General features: G+C 38.7%; 1 protein-coding gene across 2 annotated transcripts in view; it reads right to left on the reverse strand.

Annotated features, from left to right (window-relative positions):
* FGGY (FGGY carbohydrate kinase domain containing) overlaps positions 1–24,547 on the reverse strand; it is a 395,820-nt gene that overhangs the window by 191,861 nt on the left and 179,412 nt on the right. For both annotated transcript variants that reach the window (XM_040978475.1, XM_040978474.1), the window contains one exon: positions 12,050–12,178. In XM_040978475.1, coding sequence (XP_040834409.1) covers positions 12,050–12,178 — 129 coding nt within the window. The remainder of the gene's footprint in view (positions 1–12,049; positions 12,179–24,547) is intronic.

The raw sequence follows: 24,547 nt of genomic DNA on the forward strand, positions 1-24,547 counted from the left end.
TTTCTCAATCCCATTTCTACATCCTCATGTCAGTTATTTTCTCCATGAAAAATACTCTGTACTCATTTGCTCTCAGTAGAATACATCTATCATTCAACCCTTCCTCCCACTTTTGTGAAGAGCCATGGTGGTTTGCATTTCTGGGTTATCAGCATTTGTGTGAGCATAAGTGCTTCTGGATGAAACTATACGTGTGTCATCTTCAGCACAGTGCTGTCCTACTGAGGTCCCTCAATGTATATCTATATCTTTGTCCTCACTTTGTTTTACTTTTCTTCTGGAAGACTTGTCATGCTTTAAAACTCCTATGCAATTTAGTCTATGGCACTATATTTTTCTTTGTACAGCTGCATCTGCCATTACAAACAGTCTATCACTTAGCACATAGTTAAAGCAAATTTATTCTTGTATACATTCATTCACTAGATTCAAGTTCTGTGATCTAAAGTCACAGAGATGACTGTGATTGCATTCCACTGCCACCAGATGCTCACAATCTAAGTGGGGGAGATGGTAACACAGTCTCATTGAATGTTTAGATGTTATTGTCTATGTTGTTACCCCTAATGAGGAGATCTGCACAAGGGGAAAAGAATCAGCAGGCCAAATGCATTAGGCTGACAAGAATGATATGTCATATTGAAACAGACAGTGTATGTTCCTTCAAGGAGCCACATTATTCCTGCATGTTTAATGTATTTCACAGTACCCAATGGTGTGGGTTGCTCTTTACAACTTTGAGCAGTGAGAGGCCTGGATTTAGAAGGTGTATAACGTTTCACTTGTTTTATTGATATTGGTGGGCGATTCCCCCCATGAGGTTTCACAGTGTTGAGTCACAATGCTAGTGTACTTTTACCTCCTTAGGCTAAATTCAGCCCAGGAATATGCTAACAGTATGAATCAACAGCCTAACACATTCAAACAAAATTGGGAAGTCTTCACTTTCCCAAGTGTTTAGCATTTAAGGACACTCCATGTCTTCTGACTTTTAAACATTAGAAATTAACAAACAGATAACTCTATTAACATTGGCTAGGGTGAATGGGTAAATGGATTCAAAATGGTAAGAGGGAGACCACAGAGGTCAGAGCCACCAACGTCCTGTCTTTCCACCACAATAGTTGCTTGTGTATAAGCAAGACTCCTTTTCTCTTTGAAATGGAGATGGTGGAAAAAATGTGCAGTCAGGAAGTTCCTCATTCACATTAACTGCTGTGTAGGTAAACAGCACATGAGTTAGAAAGTTCTTCAATCTCTGCTTTTGAAGCTGAGTTTTAGGAGCTTTTCCATTACCTTGGATTCAATTTTGCTTTTCCGGTACTATAACAGAAGACTCAGGCAACAACTTAACCCTATGTAAGCCACTGGCTTGAAATTCAGGAGCTTTTATATTCACACTTCTAAGAGAGAATGCCTGGAATTTGTTGTGTATTCACAATATGTTAAGAGATGGCTTCAATACAGTAACTGTGTGTGGAGGCACCATTCTCACTTACAGACATAAAATCTGAATAACAGAGCAATTCCATATTTTGATAATAGGTGGTAATGCTGGGCTTTGAACCTTGGCAGACTGACTCTAGCACCCACACTGTGCTGCCTGGGTAGATCTCACTGCATCCACTGTACGTGTAACTGTGATATGAATCCACAGGAAGAATGGAATGATCTTGGTTAGGTCGTCTTTCCATATCCCTGGGGGGTGTATATTCTGTTCCTGCTTCCTGATGCTTATCCCAGCTGTCACCTCCCAAGTGAGTGTCCCTAAACTCATACTGACAGTCATTGTATGCATTTTCTGCATTCCTGTGGTAACTTCCTCTGGGGTTTTCTGCATGCTGGCCTCTAAACTCTAAGCCTCCCAGCTCTTCCAAAGAAAGGATGAGTCCTCTGCATCCCAGTGTTACTGATACTCAGCCTGAACCTTAAGCGACTATGGGCCAACACACACTCACTAACTGAATCAATTTCTGCCTTGATTTTTAAAAATATTCCTTATTTTGAAATCACACAATTCGTGGCCACATACATTCAACATGTTGTTTTAAGTGTTTCTCAGATATTAGTTCAATCACTCTTCAGACAATTCTGAGATAGGTACTGTTTTCATTCCCATTTCACAAATAAGGAGAGTGAGGCACAGAGTGTGGAGTGATTCCCTCCAATACCTGGCCAGCAGTGGAGCCAAGATTTGAATCAGTTATATATTCAAGATTTTTAAGTTTCTCACTGTCTTCAGAGAATCAAATTCTTCCTTATGCTGCACATTACAGGAGACAGAAACAAGACTACAGTCATGGAAATGTAGGGCGCAGGGTACTTCCAATGGATATATTTGGAGATTAGCATGCTTTTTCTCTGTTCCAAGTAGTTTCCCCCCTTAGTTTGTCCAGAAGCTACACTAGCTGCAGAGAGTACTGAGCTGATATTCCAAGATACACAATATGGAGAAATAAAAACATTACCTTACTATGACTTATAAGAATGCACAGTTGAGAGAAAATTTAAAAATTAACAAGGAAATGAAACAGGCCTATTGAAAGATAACTAAGAAGCAGGGAGCAGGTCAGATGCTAGGCTATGCTATGGGTTGACAACCAGAGATGAGTATTTTCCCACCATCAGCTGCTAAAGGGCATGGCCAAAAGTAAACATGAGTGTTCAGGGACGGTATATGGATGTGAAGAACATGTGTTGAGTTTCTGTGCCATGAAAAACAGTGGACTCAATCCTACTCTCACAGCCAGTGACGCAAGTGCAATCTTAGACACTGGGCCCACAACAAAACACTTTTCCAGCAGTTTTCCACCTTTTGAACTTGGAGCAGGAAGTCCTCCTAACAGGTGGTTGGCAGTGTCAGAACCTGGGGCTAGGTCATTCTGTGTATGTTTTGTTTTTGTTCCCAAGTTCAGCAAAGGAAAATAACAGCTCATCTTTTTAGCCAAGTACTAATAATACATGAGAGAACAGATAGAATGTTCTGGTTTAAAATTCTCTCTGAATGGCAGATAAGGTTCTGCAGCTGAAAAGATGCTTAGGGATTTGCTTGAAACCAGGGGCATAGGAATTCATGGTGGGATAATACACTGTACTCCAATTACTTGGTACTACTTCTTCACTGTTTGGTGTCCAGGCTGCACCAACACAGGGGTAGGAATAGAAGTCAGGGTTTGGGTTGTGGATCCACCCTATCTGGTCTTATAACCAAAGGCAAAATATTTATTTATTAGAATGTTACTTTAGTCCTTAAAAAGGGTAAAAATACCTTATTTGTTCTTGTGGTGGTTGTTGTCACTAAAAAAAATTGGATTGTTGCAGATCTTTACCACATTAACCAATATAATTAAAATCAACAGTAATACAGGTCTCTCTTTATCCAACACGCTAATATGCCTGACTTTGTTCCCTAACATGGACATGACCCAGACTATGGTACTGCTGAAAATCCTCTGTTAAGTACATTCTTCCAACTTTCTCATCCTTTATCTCCTTTATTTTATCTTGGATATTAATGTGTTTACATATGGTCTGAGGAAGTGCCAAGGGGATTCTGTCCTTTCTGGTGGGCATACAGTAGTGAATATGATTTAGTGGGAAGACTGCTATAGGTACAAATGAAAAGAAACCAGTACACATGGCTTGTTGGAAGAAGGCCAAATAGTTTTTAGCGTGACTTGATTTCTCCTAGTGAAACAAATGGGCAGGGATTACTCTCTATTCTCTCTAACTCCACTTCTACTTTCATATCTCACAACTGCTTTTACTGAATACTTTATTTAACAAATAGCAAATAACATGTTGACAAAGTGCCAGTGTATTTCAAACAGCTCATAGATGATAGAAGTAAAAGGCAAGTTTAATTTTTAAGTTTTTAAGTCATGCATATATGAAGTCTTCCAACAGTCCATGGAAAATGCATATTGCAGAAAAAACTATACATGGATTTCAAAAAGCTTTTTTGCATCAAAATAAACGTACCTTTACACTCACTTTTCTGTAAACCTTTTGAAGTATTCTCTATGAACACAACATTTACTTTAGTCTGCAGAAATTAAACTGAATCAATGAAGAGACATAGCAAGTGACATAGGACAAAATAGCATTTTTCAGCTTTGACTTGAGGGTGGATTGGCCTAAACACTGAAGTAGGATGTTTAGACACATCCATGGCCTTTACTCATCACATCCTTGTATGATTATCTTCCGCCCAAAAATGATAACCAAAGTAAGCTTTTCCAAATGTCCCCTGGAGGATAGATCACACATGATTGAAAAGAATTAGTCTAGAAAAAGAAATATGAAACTTTGGAATCAGTCTCAGGTTCAAGTCTTGCTATGATACAAGTTATATGATTATAAAATCCTACTTTTTCAGCCTTCAATTTTCTCATGTACAGATGGAGAAATAATCTCTACCTTGGATGACTACTGCAAGATTTCAGGCAGTACATTTGGCACATAAAATAAAAATATAAAATAATCACATTAACAGTCGTATTAGTAGCAGTGGTGATTCTAACACTGTTCTTATATTGGTATTATAATTTTATTGTCAGAAATAGAGTCCCATTGAAGTTCAAAGCATATAATAAACAAATAAATTATACTTTATCAAGAAATATGCAGCAAATGCTGAGATTGCATTACCAGATAACAATTCGTCTAGGAATCCCTTTGCAATTCTTTAAGTCAAAGTTTATATAGGTCTACTTTATGTTATTCCAGATTCCCACCATTTCCATAAATAGCTACAACTATTTTCTCAACTGCTTTCAGTAATACACTGCAAAATCCCAGAAGTCTTCTTTTCTGTTGTATCTACCTTATATCTCAAATCAATCATTAACAGGTCATCAACAACTATTTGTTTAAAGGACTCCACTTTCAAGATATTTTTGTTTGCTGAGATGACATTCGAAGGGTGAAATTCAAGACAAAACTGTATCACATTTGAATAGATATGTATTCCCATATAACATAGTAATAAGTCTGAGATATAGAATCTTACGGCATGGGTTTAAAAGATACATCTACAACTTAACACTGTGATATTTAGCAAGTTGGTTATTTCAAATCTCAACTTTTTCAGTCACCAAATGGAACAAAAAAATAGCAATGTGAACTTTGCTTTGAAAACAAAGTATAAGATAACATAATTATTTATTCTTGCATCTATGAACCATTCTGCGTCTTGGTTGTTCCCTGTAAAAAGGAAAATATATGTCTTTAACTGTCCTAACTTCCCTATAAAGTTGCTATGAGGAGCAAAATCTGTGCTGCTCATGCATGTGCTAAATCAAATTTATAAATGCAAAGGACTACTGTTGGCAAATATATACACACATCTATGTGTGTTATATATGTATATGTGAATATATCTATGTATTTTGGTCAAAGGTTCTACTTAGTCTATATAGTGCACAAAATAATACTTCCCTGAAATCAAGTTACCTGAAATTGCTGCCCACCTCTCCTTGCAGCTAGAGCACTGATAATGGTGAGACACAAAATAGGCATGTTTATTGCTCACTGCAACAAATTATGTTTTCTTCCAGAAAGCAAGAACTAGAAAGTCTTTTTGCAAGACAAGCTAAACAAATTCTTCTTTCATTAGAAAAAGAAAAGAGAAGAAATTCAAAATCTTCATTTTGGTTTGACTCTATAGCTCAGACAAGCAATTTCAGCCAATTCAACATCTGGGCCAAATGAGCAATTTAAGTCAACTCAACATCTGGCAAAGAATTCACTAGTGGTAATCAAAGACTCATGCTAAACCTAGGCACAAAGTTTGCTTTTGGACAAAACCTGCTAGTGTGATTTGTAACACAAAGGACAAAGTTTTCCAGGCATTTAGGAGTAGTTTAGGGAGTGCTTGAACCACATGCTTATTCTTGAAGAAGTGAGTTAGGTATACTGGATGGAGACCACAGTCTCTGTAATGAGAGGTTATACTATCTCTTATCTGTAATATTCACTCCTCAGTTTTTTCACTAATTATGTGTGTGCAACTGTGTAAGTATGAGTGTTAAGTGTGTTTTATGTGTAAAGCTAAGTATGGGTAGCTGGGGTAGGATGAGATGAACAGGTGCTAAATGAATTTACAAATTAGTAGATGAGACATCATACATACAAAATGTGCAGTCACAATACACAATGGGAACAAGGAGAGAAAAGGGCTTAAGTCAGTTTGGGGAGGCAGAGAAGTCTTCCCACATAGCTTGTCACTGGATTCCAGATTACATGGATTATCAAGAATTTCTCTGACAGATTAGAGCCACTGGGAAGAGAGGGGCCTGAGTAAAAAATCAGGTTGCTATTGCCTTTCAGGATAGTTAGGGTGTTGGAGCCAAGAACAGACCTGGAACAAAGTTAGTGCTATTTTTATAAGCTAGAAAAATACCAGCAGCAGGAGCCCTGGCCAGAATCCTCCCACAAAGCACAAACAAAACGACTCCTATCTTCTGGCCGTCTGCTGTAGAATTCACTAACCAGCACCTAAAGGACAAAATGTTCTTTTATCTTTGATTTGTGTTTCTACAAAATCAATCCTCCTTTATCCAGAGATGGAGAAAGTATAAGCTGAGTTACACTTGTGCCTTTGATCTTTGGATTCCCATTCCAAGCTTTCACTGGGAATGAGTCTCCAGGGTAACCCCTCTATACAAGAATGCTGATGGCCCCGGCTGTTTAGGAGCTGGGGTCCCAGGTAGGGCTAGATCCACACTTTATGAGTACAACTGAGAACACTCCTGGGGAGAGGCTTGCATGGTATCTGGTTCTGACTCAAACTAGACTTTTCACCTGAAATGCAGGAATCTCACGGCACAGTGTTCACCTGGCCCATTCAAGAGCCTGCTTCTGACCTCAACTCCATACAATTTTAAAGCAGAGAATCTTGTGCTGTGCTACAGAAAATAATGGTGGAATTGAGTGTAAGGTCAGGGAAGAATTCTCCTAATGGATATTTCAGGCAGGATGGTAACTCCCAGGAAGTTTATTTAGGAGGCTCCTCCTCTATGTCTACGATGCTCACGATATTTTGGTTCCAGAGTGAGAAAACCGAAAAGAGATGCCCAATTCTTGTGAGCTTACTATGCACCAGACACTATGCAGTGTGTTATATTTACATCTTTAGTTTTCTCAATAACCCCCCACTAGGGCACTGTTATTTCTTACTGCAGAAACATGAGTGAAAATGCTAGAAGCACCATATTTTCAGGCTGATTGGTTCTTTACATCCAGACCTTTAGACTCCACACTGAGAGTTCTTATCACCGTATCACAGTATGTTTCAAGAGCTTTCTCATACAAACACTAGTAAATTACACACATGCCAGCCAGGTGAGAAGAATAAGAATATCTCTCCAGAATGGGATTTCACCACATTCCCTGATGATAACTCAGTGTCTAGACCATGGGTAGGAAATTGTAGCTTTACTGCGAAGCACTATTTGGAATTACTATAAATCATTCACAAGTCCATACAAATTGTCAACTTAAAAAATTAGCCTGTCATGGTGGGTTAAGCTGCTGCCTGCTTTCCTATTTGACAGCTGATTCAAGTTCTGGCTGCTCCACTTCTGGCTACTTGAGTTCTGGTCGAGCAATGCACTTGGGAAAACTGAAAATATCCAAAGTGCTTGGGCCCCTGCATGAGCATAGAAAATAGCAGAATTTCTAACTCTGAGCTTCAACCGGGCTCAGTTCTTACTCATTATGGTTGTCTGGGGAGTGACACAGCAGATGGAAGATCTCTGTCTGTCTCCTCCCCTCTCTCTCTAACTTGACTTTTCTAATAAATAAATACATATAAAAATTAGCTTATACATTTATTGAATTTCAAGTTCCACCTATGGGTGCCTTAGTCATGCCAGATCAAATGGTATCACTGCTTTATCCAGCAGTGGGTTAGCATTACCCATATAGTCTCAATAGCTAACATGTTGAAATGAATTTTCTATAGACTCTTTTTTTTTAAAGATTTATTTATTTTTTATTGGAAAGGCAGAGCTAGAGAGAGGAGACACAAAAAGATTCACTCCCTAAATGGCCAGTGCTGCACTGATCCGAAACCAGGAGCCAGGAACTTCCTCCAGGTTTCCCACATGGGTGCAAGATCCCAAGGCTTTGGGCCGTCCTTGACTGCTTTCCTAGGCCACTAACAGGGAGCTAAAAGGGAAACAGGACTGCTGAGACTAGAATCAGCGTCAATATGGGATCCCAAGCAGTTCAAGGCAAGGATTTTAGCCACCAGGCTATTGTGCTAGGCCCAAGACTTTCAATTAATAGGTGGGAGGACTAGGGGATGATCTATCCAGACAAGCACCTGTTCTCTACATTTGAACAGGACAGGGGCAGGTTGGGAAATGACATGGGACATTTCCTTCCAATCCTTCTCTCTTCCATAGACACTTAGTGCTGTACTGCCCATAGATGAAGCGTAGAGGAGGAGGAATAAGAAGTAAAAAGTTGGTCAAAGTGGTAAGTGGATATTTCCTGTTTCATAATCACAGTACTTGTGCCAAGGGGCAGCCTTCTTTTCAGTATGAAATGCCCTTGCCCATAGGTTTGTCATGTGATGACAAAGAAAAGCAAAGGAGACAAATTGGCTTCACACATGCTCCACAATGTCAGGCTTAAGGGGCAATCTTGGTATTCTGCCTCAATTTAAAACTACCTCCACACTGGTGTATAAATCCCTGGTCATGACATTCCAAGCAAAAGCATACATCATTCACCCTGTATGTACTTGGAGAGCAACACTTCTGCCTGTGATGAAAAGTACACTATATACCTTTCAACTGATCTACAGGTGGTATGGGTTGCTTGCTATTTCTCAAGTACTGTATCAGAGATGGGGATTTGGAGACAATCAGAATAATATTTCACAGATCAATGAGCACTTCAAATTCCTGCAATTCCATGGCCTATGTAGAAGAACAAGACACTGTTTAATAATCAGCTGCAAAAGGTAACAGGACAATCTGCACTCTATAGGTTAGGAGCATATCATGTGGCCTTTGTGTAACTTTATTCTAATTTAATTAACTTGTCAAGGACCTGTAAGATCAAACACATGGCTCAACATTGGGGAGACAGGATAAACAATATAATTTCCCTGCCTCAAGGGGTTTATTATTTGGTAGGAAAGATAAGTAGATGCATCAGGAATTACTATACATTGTGACCATTTACTAAAATGGATTAAAGTGATGAAAGAAGCACAAGTTAGAGGATTTCTAAATAGGCCTGAGCATTCCCTATGAGTCTTTACCAGGGAGAAAGCCTCTAATATGAGTCTCCTGTTATAAGAAGTCAGAAGTAGAGGGCTACTATGATTTGAATATATTGCTAAAAGCCATGTGCTAGAAATGTAATCCTCTCTGCAACAGTGTTGAGAAGTGGGGCCTTTAAGAAGGGACTGGGTTATAATGGTTTGCTCTAATAAAATATTAATGTTGTGACCAGGAAAGTGTGTTATTTATCATAAGACTCGGTTTCTAATAAAAGGATGAGTTCAACACATACTTTTCCCCTCTCCCACTCATATGCTGTCTTTCCCTTCTTCATTTTGTCATGAACTGATAATGATACAAGAAGGCCCTCTCCTAATGCAGGCCCCTAATATAGAAATTGCCTGCCTCTGTTACCTTAAGGAATAAATTTCCATTTTTGATAAATGGGTCAGTCTTGGGTATCCTTTTATACCAATAAACAACGCACTAAAGTAAGGAACAGTCATTTTAGTAAGATAACACATGTGCTAATGGGGGGCACAAACGCACAAATCATCAAAATATTTGTTTTTTTTACTGGTTTGTTCCTTCAAAAGTCATTTTTTGTGTCTTTACACCTAAAGACACAACCAAAAAAGAAACTACAAAATAATATTCTTAATTAACATAGTTGTAAAAACCCACAAAAAATACCAACAAATCAAATCCAACCGAAAGGCATATTAAAAATATAATTAACTATAAACAAATGGGATTAATCTCAGAAGTGAAACATGGTTAAATATCAATAATTGTGATAAGCCACATCAACAGGATGAAAGCAGAATGGTTGTCTTAATATATTCTGCAAAGTCATTATAACAGCATTCTAAATGTGCTCATGATAAAAAGTTCTAGCCAAACAAGGTACAGAAGGAACATCTTTACAGTAAAAAAAAAATTCCATTTATAAAAATCCATCTGATAGCATCACACTGAATGGGGAAAAGTTGAAAACTCAGTAAAATGTAGAACAACACAGCAATGCCAACCTCACCAGTTTCATTCAATGCAGTATTGGAGGTCCTGGCAATAGCAACTAGATAAGAGAAAGAAACGGAGCATTCAAACTGGAAAAGAGGGACTAGAACTGTTACCATTTTCAGATGGTACAATCTTACACTGAGAAGACACAAATCTCCACTACTAAGCTGTTAGAACTGCTGAAATAATCAAAGTTGTAGGACATAAATTCACTGTACAAAAATCAATAGCATTGTTATACACCAATAATAAATCATCTGAAATAAGAATCAAAAAAATCCATTTCAAATAGACATAAAAATTACCTGGGAATACATTTTTTTAAAAGTGGTAAAAGATTTCTTCCATAAAAAAGTATAAATAATGAAAAATTTGAAGTGAAAGCGAAGAAATGGAAAGACATCTTATATCCATGGACTGGAAGAATGAGTAAAGTCTTATTAAATGTGTATACTATCCAAAGTAATTTAGATATTCAATGTAATCCCTATTAAAACCATACTGGCAGTAATTACAAACATATTTAAAAAAAACACTAAATTTGGAGCCATAAAAGACTCCAACAGCTAAAGCAATCTTGAGCTAATGGACAAAAGCAGAAAGTTTTACACTACTTGACTTTAAATATATATAAATCTATAATAATTACAACAGGTTGATATTGGCACAAAAACAGACCCACAGAATCATGCAACAGAATGGAGAACCTATATATGTAATTCCAATCATCAAATCGCTCTCTGACAAAGTCCTGCCTCCACTTCTGAACTTAGGCACACTTCTTGTTAAGCACTTAAGCACTTCCTGCTTAACACCAGACTATGGCTCCCACTAATGTAGAGAAATAGAATGAATTCTAGGCTTCTGGCCTTGACTGGTTTTCTCAGTCTGGAAAGTGAGCCAGTGGATAGAAGATGTCCCTTTATCCATCTTTAAATAAAATATCATCAAAGTATTTTTAAATGTTAGTTATAAAATGAATTATGAACCAGAATGTCTTTCAAAGTTTGTTGGGCATCACACATGAAAAGAAATTAATTTTCGTCTTAGTCTATGTATACACACACATATACATAAAAAAGAATTTCACAAAACAGTACTTGCCCTTACAATGGGCGGCATATCCTGATATTTTGTACCTTATTGTATCCCATTGTATTCCTCTCTGAAAATTCAATGAATCATATCATGAATTATGAATCATGGTTTAAAACAAAGCTTTGTTATAACTGAAGAATAGAAAAAAAATATGTGGTGATAGCTGAAATAACAGATTGTGAAAATGAAAACAACCACAAATAAACAAATGCAACTAACAGAGATGAACCAAAGGGAAGTGTTATTACATTTTACTATAGTTTTGTCATTACTATACCAGGTGACAGGTATAGGACAAAAGCCAAAAATACTAGGGAAAAAAAATCTATTATACTTTCGTAGCTTCAGACCCAGACACAAAAACACAGTTAGTACACCACCATAATATATCTTAATTGTCTTAATTGGAAGTTAATGTTTTTTTTTTTGAATTTTCAGTAAGTCAAGGCAACATCTAGAAATTTATTCAAATCAATTTTCTCTTATTATACATGCACAAGATAATGAGGTGATAAACACATATTTTTTTGTGATGAAATGTTTTATAATACATTAAAGCCTAACCATTAAAACTTCTCATTATTGCATTTGGACCAGCAGTCCTTGACTTTCCCTTCAAAACCAGAAAAGAAAGATCTGGGAATTTTCTGTTTGCACTCATGCTAGCTTTAAGTGGGACAAGAGATTACCTAGTCCTCCTGCGTGGGCATCAATGAGTGAGGTTGCCACTGCAATCCCAGAGGGAAGGCCAAGGTCTTTTGCTGCCTCTGGTGTGAGCCCATTTCCAAGAGGAGTTCCGGGTGGTAGCACTTGTTTTCCTGGATATATAAAAGAAAAAAACAAATGATCACCCATTTGAAAAAACACACACAAGTATGCAGAGACCGTAACTACGGCATGGTGCAGAAAGCTGCTGTCTGCAATACTGGCATTCCATTTGGAAGCTGATTCATGTCCTGGCCACTCCTCTTCTAGTCCAGCTTTGTGCTGTGAGAGCCAGGAAAAGGCAGCAGCACATAGCGCAAGGGGCGTGGGCTGGCTCCTGACTTCGTAATGGCTCAGCCCCAAACGTGACCATGTGAGAAGCAAACCAATAGATGGAAGATTTCTCCATCTCTCCCTCTCTCTCTGTAGCTCCTTCAAAATAAGGATTTTACTTTAAAAACAGCAGCAAAACAGAATTGGGTTGTTGATTTTGTGAGAACCTCTTGAGTCGTTTCTATCTCCCATGAATTTACTCAATATTACAAAGACAGAAACAAGCCAATCTCTGTGCTCATTTGGTGACACAGTGCTTAGTACCAATGTGCTTAGTACCAATGGTTCATACTCCGAGGTGCTTTGTAAAGCATCCAGCTCTAAGGTATCACTTGAATCAAAGAAAGATTTCATTAATAGAAAACTCCAGAAAGAATATAAATACTGTGATCTCTCTTGAGGCAACACTAAAATATTTAAACTGTTCCATAAGGGCTGTTCAACATAGCAGTTCCATCAGCATACTCTGTGTGCGCACGCATGCACACACACACACACATAGTCATATATCCATTTATAATCCCTGAGGTACATATACACCAAAGTATGCTGAGAAAGCTTATGCTCATATATTTGCTTTCTATGAGAGAATAATGGATGGAAGAAATCATGCCCCAACAAAGAGATTCTCCAAAATTTTCTCAGCTATTTTCTTTTCTCAAGAAAAGAAAGTCTAAAGCTTGCAAACATAACAAAGCTCATCCTTGCATAACTGTAGGATACAATCTGAATGATGTTCTTCAGAGTTATGAAATGCAGTGACCCTGATAATCCAAGTGACCTTGAATTCTTATAGTCAGCCACGTCTATGGTTAAGAATTTACTGATTGCCTTGCTTTGCGTGGCACTGTGGGACTGAAAGTGCAGTTTTTGCCCCCAGTCTGATTAGGAACAGAGACAGGTACAGAAACAAGCTATGTCAGAACAGAATGAAATGACCCATCTGTTCCAAATTGTTTAACACAGACTGAGCCCTCTCCCACTTGCAAAAGAGTTGTACCATTACATATTTCTGTACTGCAGTGAGGAGATAGAAAGACAGGGCTGGACCCATGGAATTGGAATTCTCAGCATCCTCTTTCTTGTGTTGAGACACCATCTGAAATGGTAGTGTGGTTGCAGCCTGGGCAAAGGTGTCCAGGACTTCTTCAGGAGAGGTGCAGGTGGAGGCTAAGAGCACAACAAAGTGCAAAAGGGCTTAACGCATCCCTTCCAAATGGAAATAAGGCATCTCCATAACATAAGTTAAGAGATGAGTTTCTATCTGTAATTAAAGTTGGAACAGAGTTGCACTATGGAGAGCTTGAAATTGTCTTGGTAACTTTTATAACTGCATTGTCCAGCACCCTGTTGGCAAGACATATTTAACAGTTTCAATGGGGAGGGGGCGCAAACTACATTTTATCTTCACTTTTGGATGTGATAGACTCTATTACACAGTTACTCAACATCCCCTTAAATGAAAATCAAATATCAAAATCATCAAGAATAACAAAAAACAGAAAATTTACAACACTGTGAAGTTAAATAACATGCTATTGAATGACCAATGTATTGCTGAAGAAATGAAAAAGAAAACCAAAAAACTTCTTGAAGTAAACAATGCTACTGTGTGACTATGAGTCAGTGAGGAAGTTAATAAAACTTTTTTAAAAAAAGGTTTTGAATGAATGAAAATAAGAAATATCAACTCTCTGGGATGTAGCAAAAACAGTATTGAAAGGGCTACTGATATTCTATTTTGCATGAAGGTAGCCTTATATCAGAGAGCATATGATATTTGTTCTTTTGGGATTGATTTATTTCGAGCATCAAACTATTACAAGAAAACATAGTAAACATTATCCAAGATACAGGAATTGGAGAAAGACTCGTAGAAATGTCACCAAAAGCACAGACAGTCAATGCAAGGGGGAAAAATAGGACTATTAGGACTACAACAAGCTGAGAAGCTTCTGTACAGCAAAGGAAACAATCAACAAAGTGAAGCAGCAACCAACGGAATGGAAGAAAATCTTTGCACACTACACAACCGATAGGGGACTAGCATTTAAGATTTACAAAGAGCTTCAGAAACTCAGCAGCAGCAAAACAAACAATCTTGTGAAGAAATTTAAAAGAGAAATGATCAAACGTTTCAAAAGAGGAAATTCAAATGGCTAATAGACCTGTGAATGCACATGCTCCATAGCTGTCAGGAAAATTCAAATGAAAACCACACTAAGGTTTCACCTCACTCCAGGGAGACTGGCCTACATTCAGCATTCTACTAACAACTCTTGTTGTATGGATGTGGGGAGAAAGGTACTCTCCTTCACTGCTGCTAGGAGTGCAGGATAGTACAACTACTGTGGAAGTCAATAGGCAGAGTGCTAAGAGAACTGAAAATTGTTCTGCAGTATGACCCAGCTATCCCACTTCTGGGAACATATCCAAAGGAAATGAAGTCTGCATATGAGAAAGGGATATGTAGTTCTATATTCACAGCAGCACAATCTACAATAGCAAAGACAATGGAAACAATTCAGATGCTTGCTGAAAGAAGAATGACATAAGAAACAATGGAGCATCTATGCCATGAAATACTACTCAGACTTTTGGTTTTAGTGCTGGAAGGTTCTGGAGGAAATAGTTTCATCATAATCAGATGCAGGTCCCCTGTCAGAGCAAAAGGAGCCAGGACTCCAAGGTGTTTGGCCATGGGACACAGGTTTCCCAAAAGACATCTTAACTTCTATGCCAAACTTCTACCCTTTAGCTTTGTTTAAATTCTAACATTTATTTATTTGAAACAAAGAGTTAGAGAGAGAGAAAAATAAATTAAAAATATGCCATTTTACTTCCCAGGTATCCCAAAACTTCTATGCCAAATTTGTGCCCCTTACGTTCATTTATATGTTTAAATTTATTTATATGAAAGGGAGAGTTAGAGTAAGAGAGACCAATATTTTATCTGTCATTTTATTCCCCAAATGCTACAACAGCCAGGGCTAGGTTAGACTGAGACTAAGAGCTTCATACAGGTCTCTCATGTGGACAACAGGAGCTCAAGCACTGGAGCATTTCCTGCTGTTTACTGGGGTACATCAGCTGAGAGCTGGGTTAGAAGTGGAGCAGCCAGGACATGAACCAGCGTCAGAATGAGCTTATAGGCAGCCACTTCATCCACTATGCAAAAAAGCCATTCTTCAGATTTCACTCTTAAGCTAAACCTGCATATAAAGTAAGGCTAGAATGATATTACAGTTTTTACCTTTGAATAATCAAGTCAACTTGAATAGGTTGGAAACTATCATGTAGAATATGACTTTATTTGCATACACCAAAAAAGAAGGTAGATGAGCTACTGAAAAGCAAAGAAAAACATGCTCCTGAAGAAATAGTAAAAACAGGTTTTCTCTGAGTGAAAAACTGGTGAATAAGTTTCCCCCAATCTAATTCTTTTTCTTGTTCTTTGAACACAAAATTCCTGTACAACATTTTATAAGGTGTTTTATTCCTCAAACCCAGTCAGAGTCAATAAACCAGGGCACATTTATTTAGAATAATTCCACAGTCATTAAAATGAATTAGAATGAATTAAGGCAAAGATATGGAAGTAAACTAAAAAGTTAATAAAAGGCAAGATTTGGGCCTGGCGTGATGGCACAGTGGTTAAGGTCCTTGCCTTGCACATCTGGGATCCCACACGGACACCGGTAGTAATCCCGGTGGCCCTGCTTCCCATCCAGCTCCCTGCCTGTGGCTGGGGAAAGCAGTCGAGGAAGGCCCAAAGCCTTGGGACTCTGCACCCAGAAACCAGAAGTTCCTGGTTTCCGGCTTCAGACCGGCATAGCATCGGCCCGTTGCGCTCACTTGGGGAGTGAATCATCGGACGTAAGATGTCTCTCTCTCTCTTCTCTGTATATCCGCCTTTCCAATAAAAATAAAATAAATCTTTAAAAAAAAAAGGCAGGATTTGAAATACTATTCAGAATATGATCACAAATACGATTAAGAAAAAAAAGACACAAAAATGTAAGTATGGGTCCTCCACCATGGCTCAACAAACTATTCCTCCATCTTCAAATGCCAGTATCACATAGAGAGCCAGTTTGTGTCCCAGCTGCTCTACTTTCCTTCCAGATCTGATTATGGTCTGAGAATACAGAGAATACAGCCCAAGTCCTTAAACCACTGCACCCATGTGAGAGGCCAGGAGTAAGCTCCTGGCTATTGGATTCAGTCTCAGCTCTGCCACTGTGGCTACTCGGGTGGTAACAAGCAGATGGAAGACTTTTCTGTCTCTTGTTCTCTCTGTAAATCTGCCTTTCAAATGAAATTAAATAAACATTTAAAAACTGCAAGCATATATACTTCTAGGAAAATTTTAGAGAGAGCCAATGTTGTTGTATAGCCAGATAAGGTGCCACCTAAAAATCTGATATCCAATATGGGTACCAATTACACTCCTCATTTTTCTGTCTCTGATCCAGCTCTCTGCTCATGTGTCTGGAAAAGCAGTAAAACACTGTCCAAGGGGTTGGGCCCTTGCCACCCAGATGGGAGACCCAAATGGAGTTCCAGGCTCCTGGAAACTATCTATGGGGTAAACCAATACATGGAAGCTTTCTCTCTCCCTCCTTCCCTACCTCCCTCTCAATTTGTAATTCTGCCTTTCATTTTGCCTTTTTTTAAAAAAGAAAAATATGCTATAGAGATACACAAGATCTTCTTACGGAACGATTGAGGATGCACTGGAGTGCTTTCTGCTCTATTACCTGTGTTCCATCTGTATTAGGACCTCATTATTTCTTTTGTGATATAAAATGTAGCTCAGATAATTAAGAGTACCAAGTTAAAGAGAATTCTGTAGGCCTTTACCAAACTCTGACCAGTCTGCAGTTCCAAGTTCTTTGAATTACCATTTAATGGGCAGATTTAGTCTGAATGGTCCAAAACTGGTCCAAATGCACCATTTTCTGATGGTTTCATGCCTTCTTTGTAGGCAGGAGCTCCTATTACACCAAATCTTCCCTTACCAGTTTTTCAATTATCTATGACTAATGAGCACTTTGGGAACAGTTTCACATACACACATAATCCTCTTTCCTGATGTCAGCAGCAGAAATTAATGACTATGTGGATTTTTGGTAGACATAAAATGCATTATAATGGTCAACAGAACTGTTATCCTCTGCAGGAAGAGGGGGAGGGGTAGAGAGTCAAATTAACTGGAAGTACAGTGCTCCTCGTATTTCTATAAAAATGTACCATGAAATCAAGGGGAGAGGGTTGCCTCCAGGCTTATGGAAATATCAGGGAGAGTTTTGTGTGGGGGGGTGGCACTGGAGCATTGGTCTCCGATCAGTTTAACCCAGGTCAACAGGCTGACAAGATGGACTGGGTCAGGTTAGTGGTGTCCAGGACTGACAACAAGGGGATCCTGCAGTTCTTTCAGATGGAATCTACATTCAAACTAGATTCCCTATTTCTTGTTTGGGAAATCAAAGCAAGTTACACAATTCTCAAGCACTATTTTCGTGGTCCTTTTACCTGAATAATATGGAAAACATAATCACACTTTTGTTTTTGTTTGTTTTTAAACATCTGTTTATTTTTATTGGAAAGCTAGATATACAGAGAAGAGACACAGAGAGAAAGATCTTCTACCCACTGGTTCACTCCCCAAGTGGCCGGTATGGCCAGTGCTGAGCCAATCTGAAGCCAGCAGGCAGGAGCTATTTCCGAATCTCCTACTCAGGTGCAGGGTCCCAAAGCTTTGGCCATTCCCTACTTTCTTCCCAGACCACAAACAGGGAACTGGATGGGAAGTGGAGCAGCCAGGACACAAACCAGCATCCTCCCATCTGGTATCCTTGCGCAAGCAAGGCAAGGGCGCTAGCCACTAGGTTACCCTGTGACCCACTTTTATTTTATTAAAAGACAAGACAGTGTACATACATATGCTTCCAGAAATCTCCTAGAGAGAAACAGAGAACACTGTGTGGTGGTAGATCCAAGTTTGGGGTCGGGTGGTCCAGGGATTTCTCCAGTTCTGGAACCACAACTGATACAATAAAAACTTATAGTAGTTCCAGCCCCTGAGTTGAAGTCATACTCATCAAGAACAATGCTCTTGCAGAAATTAATTAGAATTTCAAGCCTGATATGTTTTGCCATTTGATGAAAGGCATCTTCTTGGTCCTTTTCATTTTTCTCCCATCCCATTTAAACTTAAAATTGAAGTCTATATTAACTTGTTGATTGAACATGAAACTTTATGATACAATCACTACTCACTAACCTTTGAAGAAATGCAGACTGGGTATTTATTCTACTCCAGCCAGTACCCCAATGCTACAAAGGTATTACAGAAAACGAAAGATAAGATTCATGTCCATGTGAAACTAACTTTTTAGAAGACACTACTCCCAAACAAAAACTTCCTCTTAGTTACATCTTATAGATATTCTAACTTGTAAGTTCCATTGGGGTTAGGGTTATGTATAACATATTTTTATAACCCTAATCTTATTTTCTAATATACAGTAGGTATTTAATAAAGAAGCAGCATATACTTTGATCCAAATTTGATTGATTCTTACATTGTATTTTAATTTTCCCTCTATGTTTTTGTTTATCTCTAACTAGAATGAAAACAGTTCAAAGACTATTTTATTTATTTCTGCATTCATTTTTCCTCATCTACATGCAGCTGTGCCTAGAAGAGGTAGTGGGGAGTAATTTTAGGCCAATGGCTATTTGGATATTTATAACATCGCTTTCAGACCATGCAACATTATCAGCTTAAAAATCAGCCATTATAGATTTTTTATTTTCAAGTTCAGCTTATAGTTCCTTGGCAAGGGCCAAACCAAATATTTTATACTTTTTACACAGCCTGTGAGCCGAATGTTTCCCACCCTGTGCGAAGTTCTCAGTAATTTTCACTGAACTGTACTTATATTTTTAAGGACAAAAGAGACCATAGGAGCCAGATCAACTGACTTGGAGAGATTAAACACACATGCATGCATGTGTGAATATGCACATACAAACACTCAGGATGTTGACCCTCAGTTGGGAGAATGAAGAACTTAAATTAGTTTAATTCTTTCACTGAGACAAGAAACATATATTTTCTATTATAATCAACTAGTAACATACTCACATCTGTCTGGATTAAAGACAAAGGTATGCATCAAAGCCAATACATAAGTCTGGAAAATGTTTTCCTGGAGGCCAAGCCTCTAACAAGACACATTAGAGGCAAAGGGGGCAGGATGTTGTGGGTATCAACTTCTGGTGGAATGCAGTTCTCCAATTCGCATTTTCTGCGTAAGTCTTGATCAAGTACTAATACAATAATCAACTAGTGACTAACTACTGTAGGTCAACAAGAAGAATAAATATCAGTACAGCTCTTATTTCATCAAGATAAAAATCACACTAGTAACAGCCCATTTGTTGAAATCTATGGACCTTCTGGCATTATTATTGGCACATTTTAGTTTTCATCACTTTCAAGAGTTGCAACTAAACTGAAGTATTAGGCTAAGATTCTTTGATAACAGATTTAGACTCCAGGAATTGGATTTGGTGGTCTCCATGCCCATTATTTTATACTGTAAAAGCAGCAGTAGAAAAAAGTCACATGATTTACTGAAGGTACCTAGATATTGAGGCCCTGAGCAGGATCCTTGACTGCAAAGTCTATCCTTTCCATATCATGGAGATCACAGAGGTAGGTATGGATGCGGATAGAAAAGGAAGCCAGCTTTTTTTTCAAGGAAGCTTTCTTCATATGCCATGTCTGAGAACAAAACCATCATAGCTACAAAATTCAAATAAACCCTGTCTCCTGGATTCTTCCTCTCCTCTCATGCATTTCTTCTCTATCCTAGAATCAGAGAAAATGAACATGTTTACACTATTTATCTTCTTGATTTTTAAAACTTATTTGAAAGGCAAAGCAAAAGAGAGCAAAAGTGAGAGTGCATGCAAGAGAGTGAGAGAGAGACACCAACAGAGAAAAAAGAGAGGAAAGCACTCATCCTTTGGTTCACTCCCCTAATGCCTACAATAGCTTGAGCTGAGCCAGGATGGAACCAGGAGTCTGGAACTCTAGCTGTCCCACATGGGTAGCAAAGATCCAACTATTTAAGCTATCATCTGCTGCTTCTAAGTGTGCGCATTAGCAAGACAATCAGATCGGGAGTAGAGTCAGCCCACAAACCCAGATACTCAAAGATGGAATGCAGGTGTCCCAAGTGGCATCTAAATTACCATGCCCAGTGCTCACCTGACTGGATGTTTAATGGTTCCTGGAGACAATCAATGGTAGTATGTATGTTTTGCAGAGAAAACCTCCAGAGAGAAGTAGTTTCCCTGGGGTCAATTAGCTATGGAAGCAGGGCCTAAATTGGACCTGGGACTCCTTACTGAAGCTGGCTTTCTCCTTTTCTTCAACGCTCCTTGCTGAGGCAGTGCCATTCTGTCATCCCCCAACTGAAACAGGAAGCTCATGTAAGCTAGGGCTGTAAGTCACATGGAAAAGAAGAGAGTTGGCAAAACTCCTAACAGATTCCAGAGGTGTGGGTGGCCAATTCTGAACTCTTCAGAACATAAAGTGCAGGCTTTATAGCTTGATATCATCTACTTTGGCACCCACAGTGACCTAATTCTCTAGATAATTGCCCATGCCCTATTTTGTTCTCACATAGCCTGAGGCCACCTCCAAAAAGCCTTCCCTGGATAGATCAAAATTAATCACTTTCTCCTCTACAATTCCACCGTATGGATTTGAAAATTACATCATTCTTTTCCACAGATTTTTTTCTCCCGCTGCTTCTATCTTCCCCAATTTAAACTATAACCACCTTGAGGGCAGAGTTCTCTTCATAGATGATATACATGTAGGAGGTTTAGCAGATAGCAATGCATAATACAGGTGGATTAGCAGATAGCAATGCAGAAAATGGGTGGACAAGTGAGGTTATGCAAGGAGGACGTGGATCAATGAATACCAGGACTTGTGACCTCGGCTAAAAGATTTTTAATTTCCCTTCATCATTTCATCACCTGTAAAAAGGGTAGAACCATGCTATTTTCTCCCACAGTGCTTATGACAAGCAAGTATAAGAAAACAAATAAAGCATGTTAATATATTATGTACCACAAGGCAGATGATCAGTTGTGATTCCATGTTCCTGGTATACTGGACATCGCCTTGCACTTAGGTGCTACCCAATTCATTGGCTCTGAGTTTACAAAGCTTGAAGTTACACTCTATGTGGAGACATATGCTTTTTGGGGGGTCATGAGAGCAAACTGCAGGAACTGTGAAGTCTATTAAAATATTCACAGCGATGAAATTCATTTTTGTAGCAGAAAAAGTGGCTCCCTGTAGTCATGTCTCTATGGCTACTCTTCAGAGTGAAATGTTTTAAAAGTTCAGAAGGTGTTCTCTTTGGAGTTAAGGACCAAATGCTCATTTCAAAAGGAGAAATTATTATTTTGTCAGCAAAACACTTGGCTGCTATAATAACTGCTGCTTTGAAGGGCCAGACAAACAGTTATGCCACAGAGGGTTCTCCCACTGCACACAAGTTTGAGAAGTAACATGAAAATCCTTTAGCTGTCATTGTAAAAATACTGCAAGCTTTGAAGCAGTGATTTTTACAGTTTTTTTCCACAGTGCAGTAACACAATGACATTTTAAAAAATAGAAAGAAGACATAGATTTTTCTTTTTTATTTCTTCCTTTTTTTTTCCTTTAATTTAGTCCAACTGATTTCCTAAGACAGACTCTGGAATCAGGATCAATTAACAGCATGTCTTATCACTAAAAATATAAAAAGGAAATGACCGCAGATTAATTCAGTACTTGTCCTCTTCCTCTGACGATAACATTTTTCTCATTCTATTCCCCTCCCTACTCCCTGTCCAATGAACACCGTAAGGGCCAGTGTTGGTCTCCAGGCCAGGCTACTGTTTGCACACTACTGGTTCAATAGATCACAGTAGGCTCCTAACAGAGGGTGAATCTCTCACATATTAAGCAATAACTTGTAGGAGAAAGGCAGCCAGAGGGTCTGGTGTTAACCACACAATGCCAAACATCTGGTGATTGGAAGACATCTGGGGCTTTTCGATTATGTAGACCAAACATGATTCAGGTAATTGACCTAATTTTCACTTCTCAACCAGATGTTTGAGTTTCATAGAAATGAAGCACATCTCATGCTTTCATGTGCAAAAATGTTAGATATAAAGTCATCCTGCAGGGTAGGACTAATTTCTTATTCTCAACGAATGCTGTATTACATACCATTTCTGTTTTCTTCCATTTTGCTTAAAAAAAAAACTACCTTGTGCTACTTTTGAAAAGGATGTATTTTACTTTACACATAGTCTGTCTTTTTCAGTATTTACTCCTCCTTATCCATTTGGTAGTGGGACAATGAGCTATGATGAAGAATGAGACCATGGGATTCCAGGTGACCGAGCACTGAGTTCATGCAACCACTCCCCCCTACCTTACTTAGAAAGTCACCACAACTCTCTAAATTCAGTTTCTGTGTTGATTTACACCAAGAAATGCATCTACCAAGACCACTGTGGATCCGAGTTCATTCACTCCTGTAATGCCCTCTCCGCGTCTACAACTGAGCAACCCCAGGGCATTACAGTGCCTATCTCTGCTGCAGGAATGCTTCTGAGAGCATGAGGCTGGAACTCAGAAGAGGAGACCAACGACTCAACATTTAATGTGCTGGAATGACACATACACTATCCTTTGTTCAGGTGTTTCAGTAAAATTATGAGAAACTCCAACTGTCACTGATTCTTCAAAGAGGCACCAGGTTTATAAAAGGAAGGACGTGTCTGAAACCTTTCCTTTTCTTTAATCCTCCTTTCAAGCGTTCTCTGGAATTTGCTCTGATCGTGTTTGTTTAAAGAATTCATGTGATTATCAATGACCCTCCACCTTCTGTGCTGTCGTCCTGACAACCAACCATTTACCAGACAGAATACAGAAAGCAGACAACAATGTGTCTCTTCAGTCAGGTTTAATAGTGAAACCCAACATTACAGAGATAATATTCAAAAGACTAGGGTCTTTGTGCTTGAGATTCTTAAAGCGAAACACATACATACATACATGAATGGGGGAAGAGTGGATAGAGACCTAAACTGAGCAAGGAGAAACTGCTATATATAACTTACAGTGTAATAACAGACATGTTTCTATAGCAAGGTTACAGATAAATATTGCACATCAAGGCAAAAGGGTTAAGATTTCTGGTGTTTATATAACCTAACACAACCTTGGGTTCATTGCCTACCATTCACCAAAGATCAGAAGTACCTCAAATATGTGATGAAACTGAAGATGGCTATGACATCACAAGATTATTTTTCCAAGGATCAAAGCTTTTTCTTTTTCCCAAATAGAATCTTTCATAGAAAAGTAGAATGCAAATCTATATGAATCCAAGTAATACCAGACATAGAATGCATATAGAATGCAAATCTATATGAATCCAAGTAGAGAGGGAAAGACCCCAGGGTGATGCTGCACAAGTCCTGGCACCTGAGGGACATCAAGGTTTGGGAAATGAGAAGCACAAGTAAAGATCTAGACCTGAATATACAGTGAGGGATCATGTACCTGAGGTATCAGGGAAGGGTGGGATGATACTTTAGAACCAGTAACTGTGTCCCCTTCTCTTAGTCTTCTACAACAGCACACAGGCTGAAGAAGCAAAGTGTCTACTTTTAGTAGCAAATCAATGATCTCATTCCCGGGAGAAGGAGGGCATTGGCACTTACAGAACCTCCAGGATGGGGAATGGAACTTGCCAGATTGGCATCTGGCCAAAATGGCAGATTAAATTCCCTGAAGCTGTCACTCAGACTGCCACAGGAATACAGCCAAGGAAGATTCCAGACCAGATGCCATAATTTAATGAGACTTAAAATCCCCGTGGAAGTCACCCAGTGGGGAGTGTGGGGTTGTCACATATATTTTGGAGTAAATGCTCAGGTGAAAAGAGGATGAGAGTTTCAGACTAAGTAAATGGAGGAAAAATTTAATTTCTCCACTCTTTGGACACAGGATCTGGGAAACTGAACAAACCTTAGGCAAAATGAAAAAGGAAGGC

The sequence above is a fragment of the Ochotona curzoniae genome, unplaced genomic scaffold (assembly GCF_017591425.1).
Source record: "Ochotona curzoniae isolate NIBS_2020 unplaced genomic scaffold, NIBS_Ocur_1.0 contig_291, whole genome shotgun sequence".
NCBI lineage: Eukaryota > Metazoa > Chordata > Mammalia > Lagomorpha > Ochotonidae > Ochotona > Ochotona curzoniae.